We start from the raw sequence: 22,555 nt of genomic DNA on the forward strand, positions 1-22,555 counted from the left end.
TAGTTTACTCCCATCAATTGTTCCAGCCTTATTCTTATTTCCCAGGGAGATATGGAAATGGAACTAGACGTTTCTAATGGCCTGTGGTGTTATTACCTAAGTTAGATTTAGTTAGTGTTTCATTTTATTAACCCTAATGCATAATTATCTTCTATTTAATTAGTTTGAAGACTAGGTATACACACACACTATATATATATACATATATACAGAATGAAAGAAAAACAGAATTCATAACACAAAGTGTTTTGAAATGAAAAAGATGACATCAGTGAAAATGGCAAAGCAAGTAGCTCCAAGAGCTGTCCCTCCACAGAAACATTTAAAAATTAAGCAGTACTGCTTGAAAAATTCCTAGAAACACAGAAAATACTAAAATTGACATAAAAGGAGAGAGAAAATATGATTAGACTTATAAAGTAAAGAGGTCAAATAAGTAATTAAAAATCTTCTAGCAAAGAAAAGTTCTTGACCAGATACCTTTACTGGTAAATTCCACCAAACATTGAAAGAAAAATTAACATCAATACTTTTCAAACTTTTCCACAAAAGTGGAAGGGAAGGGCACACTTTCTGTGAGCCTATTCTGTGAGATCAGTGTTACCGTGATACCAACGCCAAAGAAAATACAAGAAAACAAACTGCAGACTAATGTCCCTTATGAATACAGATGCAGAAATTCTCAATAAAATATTAGCAAGGGGAGGAGGACTCAAGATGGTGCTGTGAGAACAACCCAGGATTGAAGCTCTCGTTGAATCCGCGGAGAGGTGAGTCAGATCTGCATTTCCAGACTGATCTTGTTGCCCACAGAACAGGGAAATTCCCAAGTATAAAGGAGACGCGGGATGCCAGGCAGAGGTACTCCCTGGCGAAGCCGGCAGCCGGGGTGGCGGCGGCTGTCCCTACCCAGCACTCCCCACTGGGTGCGGACCTGTTGAACCGGCAACCTGAGACTTGAGAGGGCTGGACTTGAGACTGAATGGGTCTTGGACAGTGGGCCAGCCCAGGGGATAGCAGGGACAGAGCGTTTGGGGTAGCCCAGTGGGATGGACAAAACTGCGATTCCAAACGCTCCCCGTGCAGATGGTTCCTGAGACGCTATGTGGAGGAGGGGCGTCCACCATTACCGAGGCAACCCGCCCCTACTGAGATACACGCCCACTGCTGACGCAGCCAGCCGTTGCCGAGGCAACCCGCCCCTACTGAGATACATGCCCACTGCTGACGCAGCCTGCCATTGCCGAGGCAACCCGCTACAACAGAGAGACTCCGCCGCAGGGTGTAGCCCGTGGCGGAGACCGCAGCAGAAAAGCAGAGCCTGTGAACCACACAACAGCAGGGCGGAGCCTCGGTAGGCAAACAGTGAATAGACTGCCTCCTAGCTGGGCAGGACACCTCAACGGACATACTAAAATAAAGCCCGAACCCCAAGACAGAGCATTTGAGAAAAAAAGGGTTTTTTTAATGAGCTCTGTTGCAGCAGAATCAAACATAGCAGCCTAACAGCGCTGAATGAACAACAGAGCTCACAGCTCAGCAATTGAGCTCCTATAAAGTACAGACAGTCTCCTTAAGCAGCTCCCTGACCCCTCTATATCCAAAAGACTGACATTTGGCAGGCATCATCCTAGGACAAAGATAGCAGAAAAAGAAACTGGTAGCATCCCTCACTGTTCCGCAGCTACTATAGGTGCACCCCAGAAAAGCAGGGCCTGGAGTGGACCTCAGCAGTCGTACAGCGAAGGGGCTAGATTTGAAGAAGGAAAACCAAGTAGTAGAAATACTTCATCACCAACAATCTGGGTGTCCACTCAGAGACCCAATGGAAAAGTCAGTGACTACGCAGACGACAAGTGGATAAATCCACAAAGATGGGAAGAAACCAGCACAAAAAGGAGGAAAACACTCGAAACCACAACACCTCGCCTCCTAGAAAGGACCAAAACTCCTCACCAGCAAGGGAACAAAGCTGGACGGAGAATGACTGTGACGAAATGACGGAATTAGACTTCAGAATGTGGATAATGAGAAACCTTTGTGAGCTAAAAGAACATGTATTAAATCAATGCAAAGAAACTAAGGAACTTGAAAAAAGATATGAAAAAAGATTTGAGGAAATGATAACAACAATGGATAACATAGAAAGGCATACGAATGAATTAAAGGAGCTCAAAAACACAATACGAGAACGTCGCGAAGCATGCACAAGTTTCAATAGCCGAATTGACCAAGCAGAAGAAAGAATATCTGAAGTCGAAGATCAACCCAATGAAATAAAACGAGAAACCAAGATCAGAGAAAAAAGCGCAAAAAGGAATGAACAAAGTCTCCAAGAAATGTGGGACTATGTGAAAAGACCTAACCTACGTTTGATAGGTGTACCAGAAGGGGACGAAGAGAATGAATCCAAGATGGAAAATACTCTTCAGGACATCATCCGGGAAAATTTCCCCCAGCTAGCAAGACAGGCCAACACTCAAATGCAGGAAATACAGAGAACACCACAAAGATATTCCACAAGAAGAGCAACCCCAAGGCACATAATGGTCAGATTCAACAAGGTTGAAATGAAGGAGAAAATACTAAGGGCAGCCAGAGAGAAAGGTGGGGTCACCCACAAAGGGAAGCCCATCAGACTCACAGTAGATCTCTTGGCAGAAACACTACAAGCCAGAAGAGAATGGGGGCCAATATTCAACATTCTTAAAGAAAAGAACTTTCAACCCAGAATTTCATATCCAGCCAAACTGAGCTTCAGAAGTGAAGGAAAAATAAAATCCTTTGCGAACAAGCAAGTACTCAGAGATTTTGTCACCACCAGGCCTGCTTTACAAGAGCTCCTGAAAGAGGCACTACACATAGAAAGGAACAACCAGTACCAGCCATTCCAAAATCACACTAAATACTAAAGAGCATCAACATAATGAAGAATCTACAACAACTAACGGGCAAAACAGCCACTTAGCATCAAAATGGCAGTATCAAATTCACACATAAAAATATCAACCCTAAATGTAAATGGACTAAATGCACCAATCAAAAGACACAGACTGGCAAATTGGATAAAAATCCAAAACCCATCAGTGTGCTGTATTCAGGAAACCCATCTCATATGCAAGGATACAGAAAGACTCAAAATGAAGGGATGGAGGAAGATTTACCAAGCAAATGGAGAGCAAAAAAAAGCAGGAGTTGCAATTCTCATCTCTGATAAGATTGACTTTAAAGCAACAAAGATCAAAAGAGACAAAGAAGGCCATTACATAATGGTAAAAGGATCGATAGAACAAGAAGAGCTAATGATCCTGAACATACATGGACCCAATGCAGGAGCACCCAGATACATAAGGCAAGTTCTTAATGACTTACAAAGAGACTTACACTCCCAAACAATAATAGTGGGAGACTTTAACACTCCACTGTCAATATTAGACAGATCAACCAGACAGAAAATCAACAAGGATATCCAGGGCTTGAACTCAGACCTGGAGCAAGCAAACCTGAGAGACATTTACAGAACTCTCCACCCCAAATCCACAGAATACACATTCTTCTCAGCACCACATCACACCTACTCTAAAATTGACCACATAATTGGAAGTAAAGCACTGCTCAGCAAGTGCAAAACAACTGAAATCATAACAAACAGCCTCTCAGACCATAGTGCAATTAAGTTAGAACTCAGAATACAGAAACCAACCCAGAACCGCACAGCTTCATGGAAACTGAACGACTGGCTCTTGAATGTTGACTGGGTAAACAATGAAATGAAGGCAGAAATAAAGAAATTCTTTGAAACCAATGAGAATGAAGACACAACATGCCAGAATCTCTGGGACACATTTAAAGCAGTCTCTAGAGGAAAGTATGTAGCAATAAGTGCCCATATGAGAAGAATGGAGAGATCCAAAATTGACACCCTATCGTCAAAATTGAAAGAGCTAGAGGAGCAAGATCAAAAAAACTCAAAACCCAGCAGAAGACAAGAAATAACTAAGATCAGAGCTGAACTGAAGGAGATTGAGACACGAAAAACCCTTCAAAAAATCAATAAATCCAAGAGCTGGTTTTTCAAAAAGATCAACAAAATAGACAGACCACTAGCCAGATTGATAAAAAAGAAAAGAGAGAACAACCAAATAGATGCAGTAAAAAATGATAAAGGGAAATCACCACAGATTCCACAGAAATTCAAACCATCATCAGAGAATATTACAAACAACTCTATGCACATAAACTAGTAAACCTGGAAGAAATGGATAAATTCCTGGACTCCTCTGCCCTCCCAAGCCTAAACAAGGAGGAAGCTGAAACTATGAATAGACTAATAACAAGGTCAGAAGTCGAGGCAGCAATTAAGAGCCTACCACACAAAAAAAGCCAAGGTCCAGACGGGTTCACAGCCGAATTCTACCAGACACACAAAGAGGAGCTGGTACCATTCCTTCTAAAACTATTCCAAACAATCCAAAAAGAGGGAATCCTTCCCAAATCATTTTATGAGACCAACATCATCCTGATACCAAAACCCGGCAGAGACCCAACAAGAAAAGAAAACTTCAGGCCAATATCCATGATGAACATAGATGCAAAAATCTTCAATAAAATATTGGCAAGCCGATTGCAACAGCAAATCAAGAAACTTATTCATCATGATCAAGTAGGATTCATTCCGGGGATGCAAGGCTGGTTCAACATATGCAAGTCTATCAACGTAATTCACCACATAAACAGAACCAAAAACAAAAACTACGTGATTGTCTCAATTGATGCAGAGAAGGCATTTGACAAAATTCAACAGCCCTTTACGCTAAAAATCCTCAATAAATTTGGTATCGATGGAACGTATCTCAAAGTAATAAAAGCTATTTATGACAAACCAACAGCCAATATCATACTGAATGACCAAAAACTGGAAGCATTCCCTTTGAAATCCGGCACTAGACAAGGATGCCCTCTTTTCCCACTCCTATTCAACATAGTACTGGAAGTTCTAGCCAGAGCAATTAGGCAAGAAAAAGAAATAAAGGGTATTCAAATAGGAAAGGTGGAAGCCAAATTGTCTCTATTTGCAGATGACATGATAGTATACCTAGAAGACCCCATTGCCTCAGCCCAAAAACTCCTGAAACTGATAAGCAACTTCAGCAAAGTCTCAGGATATAAAATCAATGTGCAAAAATCACAAGCATTCGTCTACACCAATAACAGACTTAAAGAAAGCCAAATCAAGAACGAACTGCCATTCACAATTGCTACAAAAAGAATGAAATACCTTGGAATACAACTCACAAGGAACGTAAGAGACCTCTTCAAGGAGAACTACAAACCACTGCTCAACGAAATCAGAGAGGACACAAACAGATGGAGAAACATTCCATGTTCATGGTTAGGAAGAATTAATATCGTGAAAATGGCTAAACTGCCCAAAATCATTTACAGAATAAATGCTATCTCCATCAAGCTACCATTGACTTTCTTCACAGAACTGGAAAAACCCACCATGAACTTCATATGGAACCAAAAGAGAGCCCGCATAGCCAAGTCAATTCTAAGCAAAAAGAACACAGCGGGGGGCATTACAGTACTGGATTTCAAACTATGCTACAAGGCTACAGTAATCAAAACAGCATGGTACTGGCACCAAAACAGATATAGACCAATGGAACAAAACAGAGGCAACACAACATATCTACAACTATACAATCTTTGATAAACCTGACAAAAACAAGCAATGGGGAAAGGATTCCCTGTTTAACAAATAGTGTTGGGAAAACTGGCTAGCCAAGTGCAGAAAGCAGAAATTGGACCCCTTCCTGACACCTTACACTAAAATTAACTCCAGATGGATTAAAGACTTAAACACAAGACCTGGCACGATAAAATCCCTAGGAGGAAATCTAGGCAATACTATCCATGACATAGGAGTAGGCAAGGACTTCATGAACAAAACACCAAAAGCATTGGCAACAAAAGCCAAAATAGACAAATGGGACCTAATGAAACTCCATAGCTTCTGCATGGCCAAAGAAACAGTCACTAGAGTGGATCGGCAACCAACAGAATTGGAAAAAATCTTTGCAGTTTACCCATCTGACAAAGGGCTGATATCCAGAATTTACAAAGAACTCAAACAGATTTACAGGAAAAAAACAAACAAGCCCGTTCAAAAGTGGGCAAAGGATATGAACAGACACTTTACGAAAGAAGACATATATGAGGCCAACAATCAGATGAAAAAATGCTCATCGTCACTGGTCATCAGAGAGATGCAAATCAACACCACATTGAGATACCATCTCACGCCAGTTAGAATGGCGATCATTAAAACATCTGGAGACAACAGATGCTGGAGAGGATGTGGAGAAAAAGGAACACTTTTACACTGTTGGTGGGACTGTAAATTAGTTCAACCATTGTGGAAGACAGTGTGGCAATTCCTCAAGGCCTTAGAAATAGAAATTCCATTTGACCCAGCAATCCCATTACTGGGTATATATCCAAAAGACTATAAATAGTTCTACTATAAGGACACATGTACAGGAATGTTCATTGCAGCACTGTTTACAATAGCAAAGACCTGGAATCAACCCAAATGCCCATTGATAATAGACTGGATTGGAAAAATGTGGCACATATACACCATGGAATATTATGCAGCAATCAGAAATGATGAGTTTGTGTCGTTTGTGGGGACATGGATGAATCTGGAGAACATCATCCTCAGCAAACTGACATAAGAACAGAAAATGAAACACTGCATATTCTCACTCATAGGCGGGTGCTGAAAAATGAGAACACATGGATACAGGGAGGGGAGTACTAAACACTGGGGTCTATTGGGAGGAAAAGGGGAGGGCCAGTGGGAGGGGGAGGTGGGGAGGGATAACCTGGGGAGAAATGCCAAATGTGGGTGAAGGGGAGAAAGGAAGCAAAACACACTGCCATGTGTGTACCTACGCAACTATCTTGCATGCTCTGCTCATGTACACCAAAACCTAAAATGCAATAAAAAATTAAAAAAATATATTAGCAAGCTAAATCCAACAGCACATAAAAAGGATTGCACATTGTAACAAAGTGGGATTTACCCTACCATGCAAAGGTGGTTCAGTGTAAGAAAATCAGTATAATACACCACATAAAAAGAACAAAATTTGAGAAAAAAAATGATCATCTTAATTAACAAATAAATAACATTTGATAAAATGTACCACACTTTCATCATAAACACACTCAGAGGACTAGAAATTTGAAGAGTAATTTCTCAGTACAGTAATGAAAACCTGCAGATAACATCATACTCAGTGGTGAAAGGCTAAACACTTTCCTTCTAAGATCAGAAACAAGATCAGCAAAACTGACAAATCTTTGTCTGCTGTTGTGGTCTGAATTGTGTTTTCCCAGAATGCAAATATTGAGGCCCTGATTCCCAGTATACCATAATGGGACTTATTTGGAGATAGGTCTTTTAAAAGTGTAATTAATAATGGCTCGCTCCTGTAATCCCAACACTTTGGGAGGCAGGCAAATTGCCTGAGGTCAGGAGTTTGAGAACAGCCTGGCCAACATGGTGAAACCCTGTCTCTACTAAAAATGCAAAAATTAGAGGCTGGGCATGGTGGCCAAGGTGGGTGGATTATGAGGTCAAGAGTTTGAGACCAGCCTGGCCAACATGGTGAAACCACGTCTCTACTAAAAATACAAAAAAAAAAAAAAAAAAAAAAAAATTAGCCAGGCATGGTGGCATGTGTCTGTAATTCCAGCTACTCAGGAGGCTGAGGCAGGAGAATCGCTTGAAGCTGGGAGGAAGAGATTGCAGTGAGCCCAGATCTCGCCACTGCACTCCAGTCTGGGCAATGGAAAGAGACTTCCGTCTCCAAAAGAAAAAAAAAGTGTGATTAAGTTATTAGGCCATTATTGTGGATCCTAATGCAATCTGACTGGTGTCCTAATAAGAAAAGGAAATCTGGACACACAGACATTAGGAATTCACATGCATGGAGAAAAACCAATGTGAGGGCACAGCAAGAAGGTGGTCATCTGCAGGCCAAGGAGAGAGACCTCAGAATAAACTAAATCTGTTAACACCTTGATCTTGGACATTTGCTCTTCAAAACTGTGAGAAAATAAGTTTCTGTTTAAACCACCCACCTATAGTACTTTGTTACGTCAGCCCTTGCAAGCTAATCCAGATTTTGGTATAGGGAGGTAGAGTGTTGCTGTAACAAATACTTGAAAATATGGGAGTGGCTTTGGAACTGGGTAATGGGTAGAGGCTGAGATTTTTGAGGTACATTATTTATAAAAAGCCTAGATTTCCTAGAAGAGGCTGTTGATAGAGTTATGGATATTAAAGGTTCTTCTGGTGAGGCCTTAGATGGAAAGAACTTGCCTGAATTGTGTTCTACTGTTCTGTGGAAGGTAGAACTTGTGAGTGATGAACTTGGATATTTAGCAAAGGTGATTTCTTCTTCTCCTAGAAGGACATGGATTCTCGGGTCCCAGAAGGAAGAGTTTTATGGGCTAAACTATATCCCCACCAAATTCATAGATATGATGACCTGCTACTCAGCACAAAAAGGAATGAGTTAATGGCACTCACTGCAACCAAGATGGGACTGGAGACTATTATTCCATGTGAAGTCACTCAGGAACGGAAAACCAAACTCCTCTCCTCTCCTCTCCTCTCCTCTCCTCTCCTCTCCTCTCCTCTCCTCTCCTCTCCTCTCCTCTCCTCTCCTCTCCTCCTCTACCCTCCTCTCTCCTTTCTTTTTCCTTCCTTCCTTCCTTCCTTCCTTCCTTCCTTCCTTCCTTCCTTCCTTCCTTCCTTCCTTCCTTCCTTCCTTCCTTCCTTCCTTTTCTTTCTTCTAGAAAAGACATTTCTTATTGTGCTACAAATTTGAGGCAGCAGGTGGGATGGAATTTCTCTCTGTCCTCCTGGGCCTGGATTCTGACTTCCTCATTTTGGGGCTCCTTCTTGCAGAGCACCTTAGACTACAGGTAGAAGGAGCCACACATGGATTTATCATTCACCTTGAATAAATATTCAGAGTTATTCTGGACCTTCTTGAAGCTCAGCTTGGAGATGTTGGGACCCTGCTGTGCCTTTTGGAGGCTGATGCTGGAGAGGTTGGAAGTAAATGAAGACTGGCACATTCCCAGGCATGGCTGCTAGCCAGCTGGCTGCAAACTTTTGCCAAGAGGTCTAGATGAAGGCCCAGCCCCACCATCTGCACCCGCATCATGACAATCTGGACCAGGCACTTGGCCATGGTAGCTGCTCTGCCTTGATGGCATGGGCTCTGGCTTCCTTGATCCAAGGCCCCAGCCTAAGGGCAGCTGGTAGGTCCAGCAAGGGAAGTTTCTAAGCATAATGTTGAATGTGAGGCCTAGTTTTCTCTTACTTCCTATAGTGAAATGCAATAAGAAAAAGATAGATTGAAGAATGATTTGATAAGCAAAAAGGATCCAGAACTTAAGGATTTGGAAAATTCTCAGCCTATCCATATTGCAGAAAATGAGGAGGTGTGTTCTGAAGAGAACATCAGGTGTGTGAACAGACAATCATATGATAAAGACATTATGGGTCCAATCAACAATCTTAACAGAAACACTGCCAACTTGTACCAAATGGAACTGAGAAGGGACAAAATTAAGACAGCCTGTCAAACTTCTGGATTCTAAGTAGAGTTCTCTGGTTGAAAATATGCATTATATTTCAAGGAAAGGGAAAAATAACCCAAAGGCAATTCAGAGAGTGGCAGAGCTGCCACTGTCACTACAGGCTTCCAGGGTACAATCCCGTGAGTGGGGACATCTCCTCATTGATTCCAGAGGGCAGGACCACCTCTTCAATTTTAAGGGCTGAGCTGCCACCACCCAGGGTTTCAGGGTGACAGTGCTACCCCATTGGACCTGGAAGGCAGTACATTAAGCCAGAGATTATTATTCTTGAGCCTGAAATTTTGTTGGAATTTGCCTTGCTAGGTTTTGTACTTGCTATAAACCTATGACTTCTTTCTACGTCCTGATTTCTCCCTTTTGGAATGGAAATGTCTATCTTAGCCTGTCCCACCACTGTCTTTTGGAAGCAGATAACTTATCTGGTTTCACAGACTGACAGATAGAAAGACATTTTGCCTCAGGATGAATCATACTTCACTTCTCACCCACACTTGATGTTGATATTTAGATGAGATTTAGGACTTTGAGTTGATGTGGAATGGATTAAGTCTTTTGAACTTTTAGGATGACGGTGAATGCATCTTGCCTGTAAGAAGGACATGGATTCTCAGGTCCCAGAAGGAAGAGTTTTATGGGCTAAACTATATCCCCACCAAATCCATAGATATGATGACCTGCTACTCAGCACAAAAAGGAATGAGTTAATGGCACTCACTGCAACCAAGATGGGACTGGAGACTATTATTCCATGTGAAGTAACTCAGACACGGAAAACCAAACATTGTATGCTCTCACTCATAAGTGGAAGCTAAACTATGAGGTTGCAAAGGCAAAAGAATGATAAATAGACTTTGCAGACTCAGAGGGTAAGTGTGGGAAGGGGGCAAGGGATAAAAGACTGCAAATTGGGTTCAGTGTATACTGCTTGAATGATGGGTGCACCAAAATCTCACAAATCACTATTAAAGAACTTACTTGTGTAACTAAATACCACTTGTTCCTGAAAACCTATGGAAATAAAAAATTTTAGGCCAGGCACAGTGGCTCACACCTGTAATCCCAGCGCTTTGGGAGGCCGAGGTGGGCGGATCACAAGGTCAGGAGATTGAGATCATTCTGACCAACATGGTGAAACCCCATCTCTACTAAAATACAAACAATTAGCCAGGCATGGTGGCATGCACCTGTAGTCCCAGCTGTCTGGGAGGCTGAGGCAGGGGAATCACTTGAACCTGGGTGGCAGAGGTTGCTGTGAGTGGAGATCACGCTATTGCACTACAGCTAGGTGACAGAGCAAGACTCCATCTAAAACAAAAAAAAAATTTAAAAATTAAAAAAAGCAGAGACACTCAGTAGTCTATTAGAAAAAAAAGAAATAATGTAACTTCTTTTAGGGATGCGTGTGTGTGTGCACATGTACATATTTAAATATAAAATTATATACATATATTTAGCACATATTTTAAGTATTATGTAAATATGTAATATATTTATAGACATATAAATCTGTAGATGTATAATAAAATTATCATGTCTTATAAATAAATTTTATATGTAAAATTTTAGTTTCAAGAGCTTAGAGCTTGCCTAATTAATACCCCAGTGCTACATGGGAAGGGGCAGACCAAGGCCCAGAATGTTCAGTGTGTATCTACTCCTCTCCAGCTCTAGGTGGAGAAGTTGAAGCAATTTACTGTTCAATTCACAGAATAGCTTTATTAGAGGATTAACCAATGAGCTTGTCTTGTTTTATTTACTTACTCTTATTTTTTCACACTCAATTCTCACTCTTTTTTCCTGTCTCCCTATATGAAATTAATCAAATGTGTCTGATACACATTTAAAATATACATAAAAATGTTTGTGAGATACAGATTATGTTATCATGTCCATGGCTGTGTACTGAATTTGATTTTGTGCTATGTCTCATTTTGTTTCTTACCATTTTAACTTAACATTTTTCAAGAACCAGCTATGTTGTTTGATGTTCTGGTTTAATGCCTCTAATTGATAAAAATATTTCAAGATGCACATTCGCCACATTTTTACATATTCATCTCTTCAGCAATGGAAAATTAGCGTATTTCCGATTCCCTGCTCCTACACACAATGATGCGATGAATGTCATTATTCATCTCCATGGAACCCTGCTGTAAAAAATTCTCTGGAGTTTATAACTAGGAGCGTGATTACTGGGTCAGAGAATTTCCAGAAAGGCTGTATCAATTTTACTCTACTACCAATATGTTGTTTCTTCTAACAAAAACTCCCTATTATGATTTTTTCTAACTTTTGTTATTCTGAGGTGTGTAAAATGTCATTCATTTGTGACTTAGTTATAATTTCTCTACAATAGCTTTAGCTTCTCTGAATAAACGTATTGCCCCCTCAGATTTTCTCTCGTAAGCTGCTGACTTAGATGTTTTGCACACATTTTTGTGGGTTGACCTGTCTTCTTGTTGACACACAGAAGTTCCTTATCTATTCTAAATATTAATTTCAGGTACATTTTAGATGCCCCAGTTATTCATCTGTCTGTAAATATTATGCATGTTGGCATTTGTTGAATCTCCAGTTTTAGTGCCATCAAATCCATCTCTCTCTGTTTCTTTTTTTTTTTTTTGCCTTATAGCTTATGTTTTTAGGTATTGTTTTAGAATGCAGTCCTCACATTTCATATTTTCATCTATTAACTCTAGAATTTAATCTTTCGGATTTAAGCCTTTTTACCTGGAGATCACTTTTGTGGCAGGGATCCAGTATTTTTTTTTCTATATGTATTGATCTAGCTTGTCTTCTAGATAGCCTATCTTTTTCTTTTTTAAAGTGCTTTATTGAGGTATGATTCTCATAGAAAAATCTGTACATAATGTAAACATTTCAATGAGTTTTGATAAGTAGACACCCATGAAATCACTGCCACTATCAAAGCCATAAAAATATCTGCCACCCTACAAAGTCTCTGCCCTCTTCCTTTATTGTTATTAGTGTGTTTTGTTGTTTGTAAGATCTCTTAACGTAAGATCTTCCCTGTAGGAATTTTAAGTGTACAATACAGTATTGTTATCTATAAGCACTATGCTCCATAGATCTTCAGAACTTCTTTATCTTGCATAACTGAAACTTTGTACCTCTTAACAATCACCTCCCATTTTCCTGCTCTATACCCTCAGCCCCTTATAACCACCATTCTACTCTCTGATTCTACAAGTTGGAAAATGTGGAATATTTTAGATACCACATATAAGTGAGATCATGCAGTATTTGTTCATGTCTGGCTTGTTTCTCCTAAAATAGTGCCCTCCAGTGATAGTCATATTGTTGCAAATGGCAGGATTTCCTTCTTTATGTGGTATGTATATAGCACAATTTCCTTATCCATTCTTCCTTCAGTGGACATTTAGAATGTTTCCATATCTTCGTTATTTTGCATAGTGCTGTAGTACACATGGGTATGCAGATAGGTTTTTGAGATCCTGATTTCAGTTATTTTGTATACATACCTGGAAGTTCGATTATATAACAGTTCTATTTTTAATTTTTAAGAAGCTCTATACTATTTTTCTTAATGGTTCTACAAGTTACATTCTCACTAGCAGCACATAAGAGTTCTCTTTTCTCCATGTCCCTGTCACCAACAAATCTTTCGTTTTTCAGTAGACACCTTAAAAGGTGTGAGGTTTCTGTAGCACATTTGTGCTACTGTAATAGCACCTTGAGGATATTAAGAGTACCTTAAGGATATCACAGCCTGGATAATTTACAAAGAGCAGAAATGTATTACTCATAGTTCTAGGGGGTGGGAAGTCCAAAATCAATGTGCCTCCAGCTTTGGTATTTGGCGAGGGCGTGGTCTTTCTGCTTCCAAGATGGCACTGTGTTGCTTCATCCTCCAGAGGACACTGTGTCCTCACATGGTGAAATGGCTGAAAGGGAATGAATCCACTTTCTCAACACTTTATATAGAGACCCTAATCTTATACATGAGACCTCAGCCCTCATGTCTTGATTACCTTCTAAAGGTCACACCTCTTAATATGGTCCCATGGGTAATTAAGTTTCAACATATGAATTTTTGGGGTCACATTCAGACCACAGCAGAGGTGGTATCTCACTAGTGGTTTTGATTTGCACTTCCTTCATAATTAGTAATGTTGAGTAGTTCTTTGTATATTTACTAGTTTTTTGTATGTCTTCTTTGGAGAAATATCTAATCAGGTCCTTTGCCTATTTTTTAATGTGGTTGTTTTTTCATTATCCAGTTGTTCCTTATATATTTTGGATATTAACCTCTTACCAGATATACGGTTTGCAAATACTGTCTCCAATTCTATATATTACCTTTTCATTTTAGGGACGATTTCTTTTGCTGTGCAGAATATGTTAAATTTGATGTGATTACACTTATTTTTGTTTTTGTTGCCTGTGCTTTCGGTGTTATAACCAAAAAGTCATTGCCAAAACCAATGTCAAGGAGTGTTTTTCTTGAGTGTTTTGTAATTTCATATATTTAATACATTTTGAGTTGATTTTTGTATCTAGTGTAAGATAAGGGTCCAATTTTATTCTTTTGTAGATGGTAATCCAATTTCTCCAATACCATTTATTGAAGAGGCTATCCTTTCCCCGTTGGGTATTCTTAGAGCCCTTATCAAAAATTAAATGACCATACATTTGTGGGTTTACTTCTCGTGTCTCTATTTTATTGTTTTGTGTGTCTGTTTTTATGCAAGTACCATACTATTTTAATTGCTATAGCTTTGTAGTATAATTTGAAATCAGAAAGTGTGGTGCTTCCAGCTTTGTTCTTCTTGCTCAAGATTGCTTTAGCTATTTGGGGGTCTTCTGTGGTTCCACACATATTTTAAGATCATTTTTTCTATTTCTGTGAAAAATGTCATTGGGATTTTTATAGAGATTGCATTGAATCTGTAGATCCCTTTTGGCAGTATGGGCATTTTAAATACATTAATTATTCCAGTCCATGAACATGGAATATATTTTTTATTTATTTGTATTTATCTTAATTTCTTTCAACAATGTTTTATACTAATCAATGTCCAGATCTTTTACCTCTCTGGTAAATTTACACTTAAGTATTTTGTTCTTTTTGATGCTATTGTAAGTTGTTTTGTTTATCTTTTTCTGAAAAAAATCACTGTGAGTGGATAAAAGCATGGATAATTTTTATATGTTTATTTTATAAACTGCAATTTTATTGAGTTTTTCATTAGTTTTAACAGTTTTTGGTAGATTTTTTTAGGTTTTTCAAAACATAATATTATATTATCTAAAAACAGAAACAATTTAATGTGATCCTTTTCAACTTAGATGTCTTTTATTTCTTTTTCTTGCATAACTTTTCTGGTTAGTACTTCCCATACTATGTCAAATAGAAGTGGCAAGAGTGTGCTACTTTTCCTGTTGTTAGAGAAAAAATTTTCAACTTTTCACCTTTGAGTATGATGTTAACTGTGGTACTATAATATATAGTCTTCCTTGTATTAAGGTACATTCCTTCTATATCTAATATGTTGAAAGTTTTTATTATGAAAAGATATTGAATTTTGCTGAATGCTTTGTTTTGCATCTATTTTGATTTTTATCACTTATTCTGTTAATGTGATATATAACATTTATAGACTTGCATATGTTGAATCACCCTTACAATTCAGAGATAAATTCTACTTTATTATGGTGTATAATCCTTTTAATGTGCAATTGAATTCAATTTGCTAGTTTAAAAACTGTTTCCCTCATGTTCACCAAGGATATTGGGCTGTAATTTTCTTTTCTAGTAGAATTCTTTTCTGTCCTTGATAGCAAGGCAATGCTGGCTTCATAATGAGTTTGGAAGTGTTACCTTTTCTTTAATTTTTTGGAGGAGTTTGAAAAGAATTGCTGTTAGTCCTTCTTTAAATATTTGGTAGAGTTCAACGGTTAAGCTCTCTATTCCTGGGTTTTCTTTTGTGAGAGTTTTTGACTTAAAGTTTATTTTGTCTGATATAAGAATAGCCAATCCTGTGCTCTTTTTATTGCAGAAATATCTTTTTCCATCCCATTTTCAGCCTATGTGTGTTCATAAAGTGTGTTTCTTGTAGGCAGCATATACCTGATTTTTTTTAATCTGTTCAGCTACCCTGTATATTTTAGTGGGAGTATTTAATCCATTTACGTTCAAAGTAAATATTGATAGGTAAGACCATATCATTGACATTTATGTTAATTATTAACTGACTGTTCTGTAATTTCTTTGCTCCCTTCTTTCTCTCTGTTGTCTTATTCTGTGATTTTTGATAATTTTTGTAGTGGTATGCTTTGGTTCCTTTATATCTTTTTCATATCTACTACAGGTTTGTCTTTTGTAATTATCATGAGCCTTACATAAAATAAGCTACAAAAGGCCCCAAAATAGCTAAAACAATCTTGATCAAGAACAAAGATGGAAGCATCAAACATCCTGATTTCAAAATGTATTACAAAGCTATAGTAATTAAAACAGCATGCTACTGGCATAAAAAACAGACATGTAGAACAATGGAATAAAATAGAGACCTGAGAAATTAACCCATTCATGTATAGTCAGCTAATTTTTGATGAGGGCTCCAAGAATACACAGGAGGAAAGCATAGTCTCTTCAATAAATGGTATTGGGAATATTGGATCACATATAACAATCTGTTTTAAGTTAATAGCAACTTAATTTCAATCACATACAAAAGGTACCTGTTCACTCCCATGCATTTTTTATGTGTCACAATTTACATCTTTTCTATTTGTATCTATTAGCAAATTATTTTAACTATAGATATTTTTAATACTTCTATATTTTAACTTTTATACTAGAGTTCAATGTGATTTACATATCACCATTACTGTATTCTGAATTTGAAAATGAACTTATCTTTACCACTGAGTATTATACCTTTATATGTTTTTATGTTGCTGATTAGTGTCTTTCAATTTCCTTTTGAAGAACTCCCTTTTGCATTTCTTATAAGACAGTTCTAGTGGTTATAAATTCTCCCAGCTTTTACCTCCCTGGGAGTCTTCCTTTGTTCTTCATTTCTGGAGAACAGCTTTGACAGGTGTAATATTCTTGGTTAGCACATATTTCCTTCAGCACTTTGACTATCTTATCCCACTGTCTCTTGGCCTGTAAAATTTCTGATGAGAAATCTACTGATAGCTCTTTGAAGGTACCCTTGTATGTAACAAGTTGCTTTTCTCTTGATGCTTTCAAAATTCTTTGTTTTAGAATTTTGACAATTTGATCATAATGTTTTTCTATAAAGACCTCTTTTTACTCAACCTCTTTGGAATCCTTTGGGCTTCCTGGATCTGTATGTTTGTTTCACACTACAGAGTTGGAAAGTTTTCTGTCATTATATCATTAAGTAAGCTTTCTTCCCCTTTATCTTTCTCTACTTCTTCTTGAACACCAATGTTTATATGGGTTCACTTGATAGTGTCCCATAAGTCCCATAGGCTTTTAAAGATTGTTTTTCATATTTTTTGTGTGGTTGTACCTCTACTGGATAATTTCAAAAAATTTTGTCTTTGAGTGCATTAATGTTATTCTGATTGATCAAGCCTGCTGTTGAAACTCTCCATTAAGTTTTTCAGCTAAGACAGTGATCTTTAGCACCACAATTTTTGTTTGGTTCTTTCGTTTGTTTCTTAAGGTTGAATGTCTCATTTTGTTCACATATTTTTAAAAATTTAATTTAGTAGTTTATCTTTCTTCCCTTTTAGCTCACTGAGCTTTAAGATGGCTATTTTGAATTTTTTGTCAGCTAATTTGTAAATTTTCATTTCTTTGAGGTCAGGTACTAGAGCTGTATTTCATTCCTTTGGTAATGTCATATTTTCTTGAATCTTCATGTTTTGAATTTCTTAATTTTTTTTTGATTCTTCATTTTCTTTAATTTTAAAAAAGATGTCTTCAAATTTGAAGAAGTAGTCATCTTCTCCAGTATTTACTGACTGGCTTTGGGCCAGAAGGATATTTACCAGTGAGCCTGGTTAGGGATTCTGGGAGCCTCTCAGAACTTTCCTATGGATGCACATGCTTCATTCTTCTTATTCCTTATTAAGAAAGAAATCTTAGGATTGTGTGCCTTCTCTCCATTCTACAAAACCAAGCCTGGTACTGAGAGCATTCAGCTTATATTCCCTAAGGCAATACCCTGAAGTGCTTAATGTTGTACACCTTCTCCCTCACCAGTAGAGTCAAGCCAGATGCTAATATCTGTACATGTTGAGATCCATGTGCTATCTGAAGGAGCTTGTGCAGGCCATGCACAGGCACAGGGTGCTGTCCATAGGAGAGAGTGACACAGGGTGCTGGGGAAGTTCATTACTTGGTTGTGGGGGTCCTCATGCAAGTCATCCTGTGGAGTTCAGTGGTGGGTCTCTATGAACTGATTATTAGAGATTGTGACTTGCTATACAGAATTGCACACCAGCTGTTGTGCACTCTCTTTTCCCTGCTCCTAAGCTTACTCCTTCAGTGTTCTGGGTCGAGTGATACAGAATGGACCTACCAGCTAGCAATTCAGAGGACTGGAAAAATTAGCACACACATCACTAACTTTCCCTAGTAGTAGAAATTGCAGGCCAATCAGGTCTCTCTCAGTACCAAGTTGTGCCACCTTGGGGGAGGGGTGACATTGATAAAGTGAAGCTACTTATCCTGTTTAAGGAGTAAGATAAGAGGAAAAACTTATCCTGTTTTTGCTCTTGGATTTTTTGTTCCACTGTAGTGCTGGAAACTCAGCCAGACTCTGGGGCTTCCACAGAAGTATTCCTGTCCATGGGTGGTTACCAGAATTGGTGTTTCTGTGGAAATGGGAGCTGAAACCTCCTAGTCTGCCATCTTATTGATACCATTCCTGTCCTTTTTCCTTTCAATTTGTAGAGTTGACTTTGACATTTATCAAGTTAATATAAATAAACTGATATGTTTCTGAGCACTATATGGTATTCCAATTGACCTTTTCCTTTCCCTAAGGAATCTAAATTTCTGTTTATTTAAACTTACAGTTTTGGCCAGGCACAGTGGCTCATGCTTATAACCTTAGCACTTTGGGAGGCTGAGGCAGGAGGATCACTTGAGGTCAGGAGGTCAAGACCAGCTTGGTCAACATGGGGAAACCCCATCTCTACTAAAAATACAAAAATTAGTCAGGTGTGGTGGTACACGCCTGTAATCCCAGCTACTTGGGAGGCTTGGACACAAGAATCTCTAGAACCTGTGAGGTGAAGGTTGCAGTCAGTCAACATTGCAAATAAAAAGATCACTTTTAATTTGCTAATATGATGAATTACATTAATTGATTTCTTAAGTTAAAACGATCTTGCAGTTTCGGGATTAAACCCAATTTAGATACAATATATTATCTTTTTCATATATTAATGCATCTAGTTTGCTAATATTTATTTTATGGATTTCATACCTATTATATGTTATATAAGATGCCATTATTTTATATGTCACTATGAAAGAACAAAAATACTGTCAATGAAACAATGACACGACACTTTAAAAAAAACAAAATTTTTTGTCATTCTCTGATACTAGTGGGACTATATCTAAAATTCCACCATAAACAGGATGTTTGTTTTGTTATAAATCTTCTAAGGATGTTTCCTTGTGTTTCAATTTTTCTTATGTTTTTAAAAATTATAAATAGATTTTGAACTCTATGAAATATTTCTTTGGTACCCATTGAGAAAATCATGATAGCAACCTACTAGTGTGTGAATTAACTTATTGATTTGTTAATGTTAACTACACTTTTAGGGGTTTTCTCCAATAAACCTTAGCCTATGTATTGTATTTTTTTCTATGCTATTTCTGATGGTTAATACATTAAAAAATAATTTATATCTAAGCTATGAGTGATGTGGGCTTATAATTTTCTTTTCTAGGCTTATTTGTTTTGAAATTAAAGTTACTGTAACTTCATAAAATTTTTAAAGTAGCTTTTCTTCTTTTTCTAATTCCTGGAATTATTTTTCTAAGATGGGCGCTATCTGTTTCTTCAAAGTTGGCAGCACTTTTTTATATAATTTTTTGGGCCAGGACCTATTTGTAGTTCCATTGTCATGTGTCATATGATAAACAGGAAATCATCTTTCTTTTACAGTGAATTTTTAATAAATATAAACCCAAATATATGATGTTACAAAGGGAATAAGATACCATTTAGCTATAGACTAAAATGTAGACAATAATTATTGCACTACATATACGTTTGAGTCAGTCTACCTAATGAGTTATACAGAAACATGTACAATATTCAACACCAGTGTGTTTCATCTTAAGCTGTCTCACAATCTCTGCACTTTTTACCCCTTAGGACATACAGGACGGTTATTAAAGTCTCTCTGCTTCACCAGTCTTTCCTTCCTGTTGCTGCACATCATCTTCCACATCACGTTGGCGAGTCTTGAAGCTCAACATCGTATTGCACCTGGCTACAACTGTGAGTATTATGGTGATTTCTTTTTTTATGTAATATACATGTGTAATAAAGCTGTGTGTTATCACACACGTAGAAACCTATGCGATAATTAAATTATAAAATTCGTGGAAAGTTTTGGTCTTTGGCAATGCAGTGTAAATATATAAAAGAAGCTTTGCCATAGAAAATTGGGTCATGAGATTAAGTTTATTAATGACTCTTCAACGTGCGTTGGAGATCATCCCCTATCTGCTAGTAAATCATTATCATTGAGCTTAACCTAAGATTCAAGAGTTACAGACAGCCCTTGGAGCTTTCAGTACAGTGAGTAAAAAAAAAAAAAAGTACAATTTCTAATGTAATGAATAAGAGTATAAAAGTTGAATACTATTATATAAAATTATATGACAATGACATCAATCCTATTATAAAGTACAACGTAAGATTTCTCATGTTTTTATGGGAAAAATGTAATGACACGTGTAGTTTCTTTTTCATATTGGAAGTTTTTTTCAGTTGGTATTTAAAGAGAAGCAGTATTTCTTAAATGCCTTATATTTTGAAATTATGATCTGAAAGAGTCAATATACGTTTTATCTAGATAGTATTATTGTTTTTAAATGTACCTGTCATTGAATAAATCATGCTTCAGTTTTTGTAGGATGTGTGATTGTTACTTGAAAAAATAGGAGCATTTCAAGTAGGTAAAAGCAATATATGTTTTCAGTTAAGCTGAAGAAACCCTGAGATATTTGAAATAGACTGTAATAACAGTTGTGACTTGTCAGTTTTTCTTTGAAGAACCCGTTTGTAAGATTGAAATTGCCTGAGCTTTCACAAGCACAGGTAATATGAAGCACACCCACTCTTCCCTGTAAAGTAAAAAGGAAATAAAAATTTTTTATGGATCAAAAAGTGTTTATATAAATACAGTGAGGAATCCTTCGGTAAAATTTACATTCATAAACTATCCATTATCCCTCACTGCACAGATGTTAGAGAGCTAAAGTTAGTATTCATTTCAGCCATTTTATTGATTTGAGTTATTTTGATAACAATGCCTATCAAGATGATTTTTTAAGATCTATTTTTAAGGTTTTTTTTTAATTGAAATATAATTCACACACCATAAAACTCATCCATTTGGAATATATAATTCAGCAGTTTTTAGCATATTCAAAAGGTTGTGCAGCTGTCACTATGAATTCCAAAACACCGCCATCATCCAAAGGAAACTCCATAAACTTGAATAGTGATTTCCCATTCCCTTTCCAGCCATCTCTAGGCAACCACTAATCTACTTTCTATCTTTATTAGATTTGCATATTCTGGACATTTTATCTATATGGAATCACACAATCTGTGACTTTTGTATATGACTTTCTTAATTTAGCATAAAGTTTTCAAGATTTGTCAATGTTGTAGCATGTATCAAAACTTTAATCCTTTTCTTGGTAGTATAATATTCAATTGTTAAAATGTGGTTTTCACGTTTGTTAAAAACCATGTTATTCCATTATTAAAGCCTTGATGAAACAGTGTTTAAATAAGGGTATTTTGGTTATGGTATCTTGATAAAAAGCATTTATGATATTTGGCCAAGTTCATATCTTTCTGGACTTAGTAGAAATGTTAGCAACAACAATGCTGATAGTAGTATTGTCTTATAAGATACAGTGCTTATTAACCAAAAATCCTTTGGCTGTTTCTTAATAAGGCTTTCTCAGGACCATAAGGAAGAATCTTACAACTAAAGGTGTTGTCTAGATAAAAGGCTTTTTCAAAAATGATGAGTTCTTCATCATTAGAAATATTTCATTATAGAATGCATTACAACATCAAATTTTTAAATTTTGAGCATATATGTGTGTATATGAACTTATATATATATATATAAAACTTACTCATGTCTGCAAAAAATTTTAGGTTGCTGAGTAATATAGGAAGGTGGGTGGAGGGTGGATGTGAAATTTATGATCTCTTTTGACTCACAGAGTCTAAGTGTTTCTATTTTGGATTGATGATTTCCATAATTCTACAAAGATCAGAATAAAAATGCGATACAAAATGCTAAGACAACATTATTTTCTCTTCATTTATAACTGCAGTTACTCTGTTTATGTTCTCCATAGGGTATAGACAGAAAGGCAAACTTACTTACACACACACACACACGCGCGCACGCACACACACACACTTGTTCTTGCTTTGGCTCCTTCTCAAGCAAAAATTCAAAATACTTGGACAGTTCAGGTGGGACCTCTACTAATACCATGCAGAAGTCTGTATTTTCCAGTGGTGAAGGGAGGTGGCCATCTCAGGTGTAGTCACAGCTGGCCCCTTGACCTACCTCTTCCCAAGCCTTCCTTGCTTAACCAATATTAAGGAGCTAGGTC

General features: G+C 37.4%; 1 protein-coding gene across 6 annotated transcripts in view; it reads left to right on the forward strand.

Annotated features, from left to right (window-relative positions):
- The window catches only part of PIEZO2 (piezo type mechanosensitive ion channel component 2), a 493,339-nt gene that overhangs the window by 151,515 nt on the left and 319,269 nt on the right, over positions 1-22,555 (forward strand). For all 6 annotated transcript variants that reach the window (XM_003734614.7, XM_054243960.2, XM_054243956.2 and 3 more), the window contains exon 3: positions 20,055-20,180. In XM_003734614.7, coding sequence (XP_003734662.3) covers positions 20,055-20,180 — 126 coding nt within the window. The remainder of the gene's footprint in view (positions 1-20,054; positions 20,181-22,555) is intronic.

The sequence above is a fragment of the Callithrix jacchus genome, chromosome 13 (genome assembly GCF_049354715.1).
Source record: "Callithrix jacchus isolate 240 chromosome 13, calJac240_pri, whole genome shotgun sequence".
NCBI classification, from domain to species: Eukaryota; Metazoa; Chordata; class Mammalia; order Primates; family Cebidae; genus Callithrix; species Callithrix jacchus.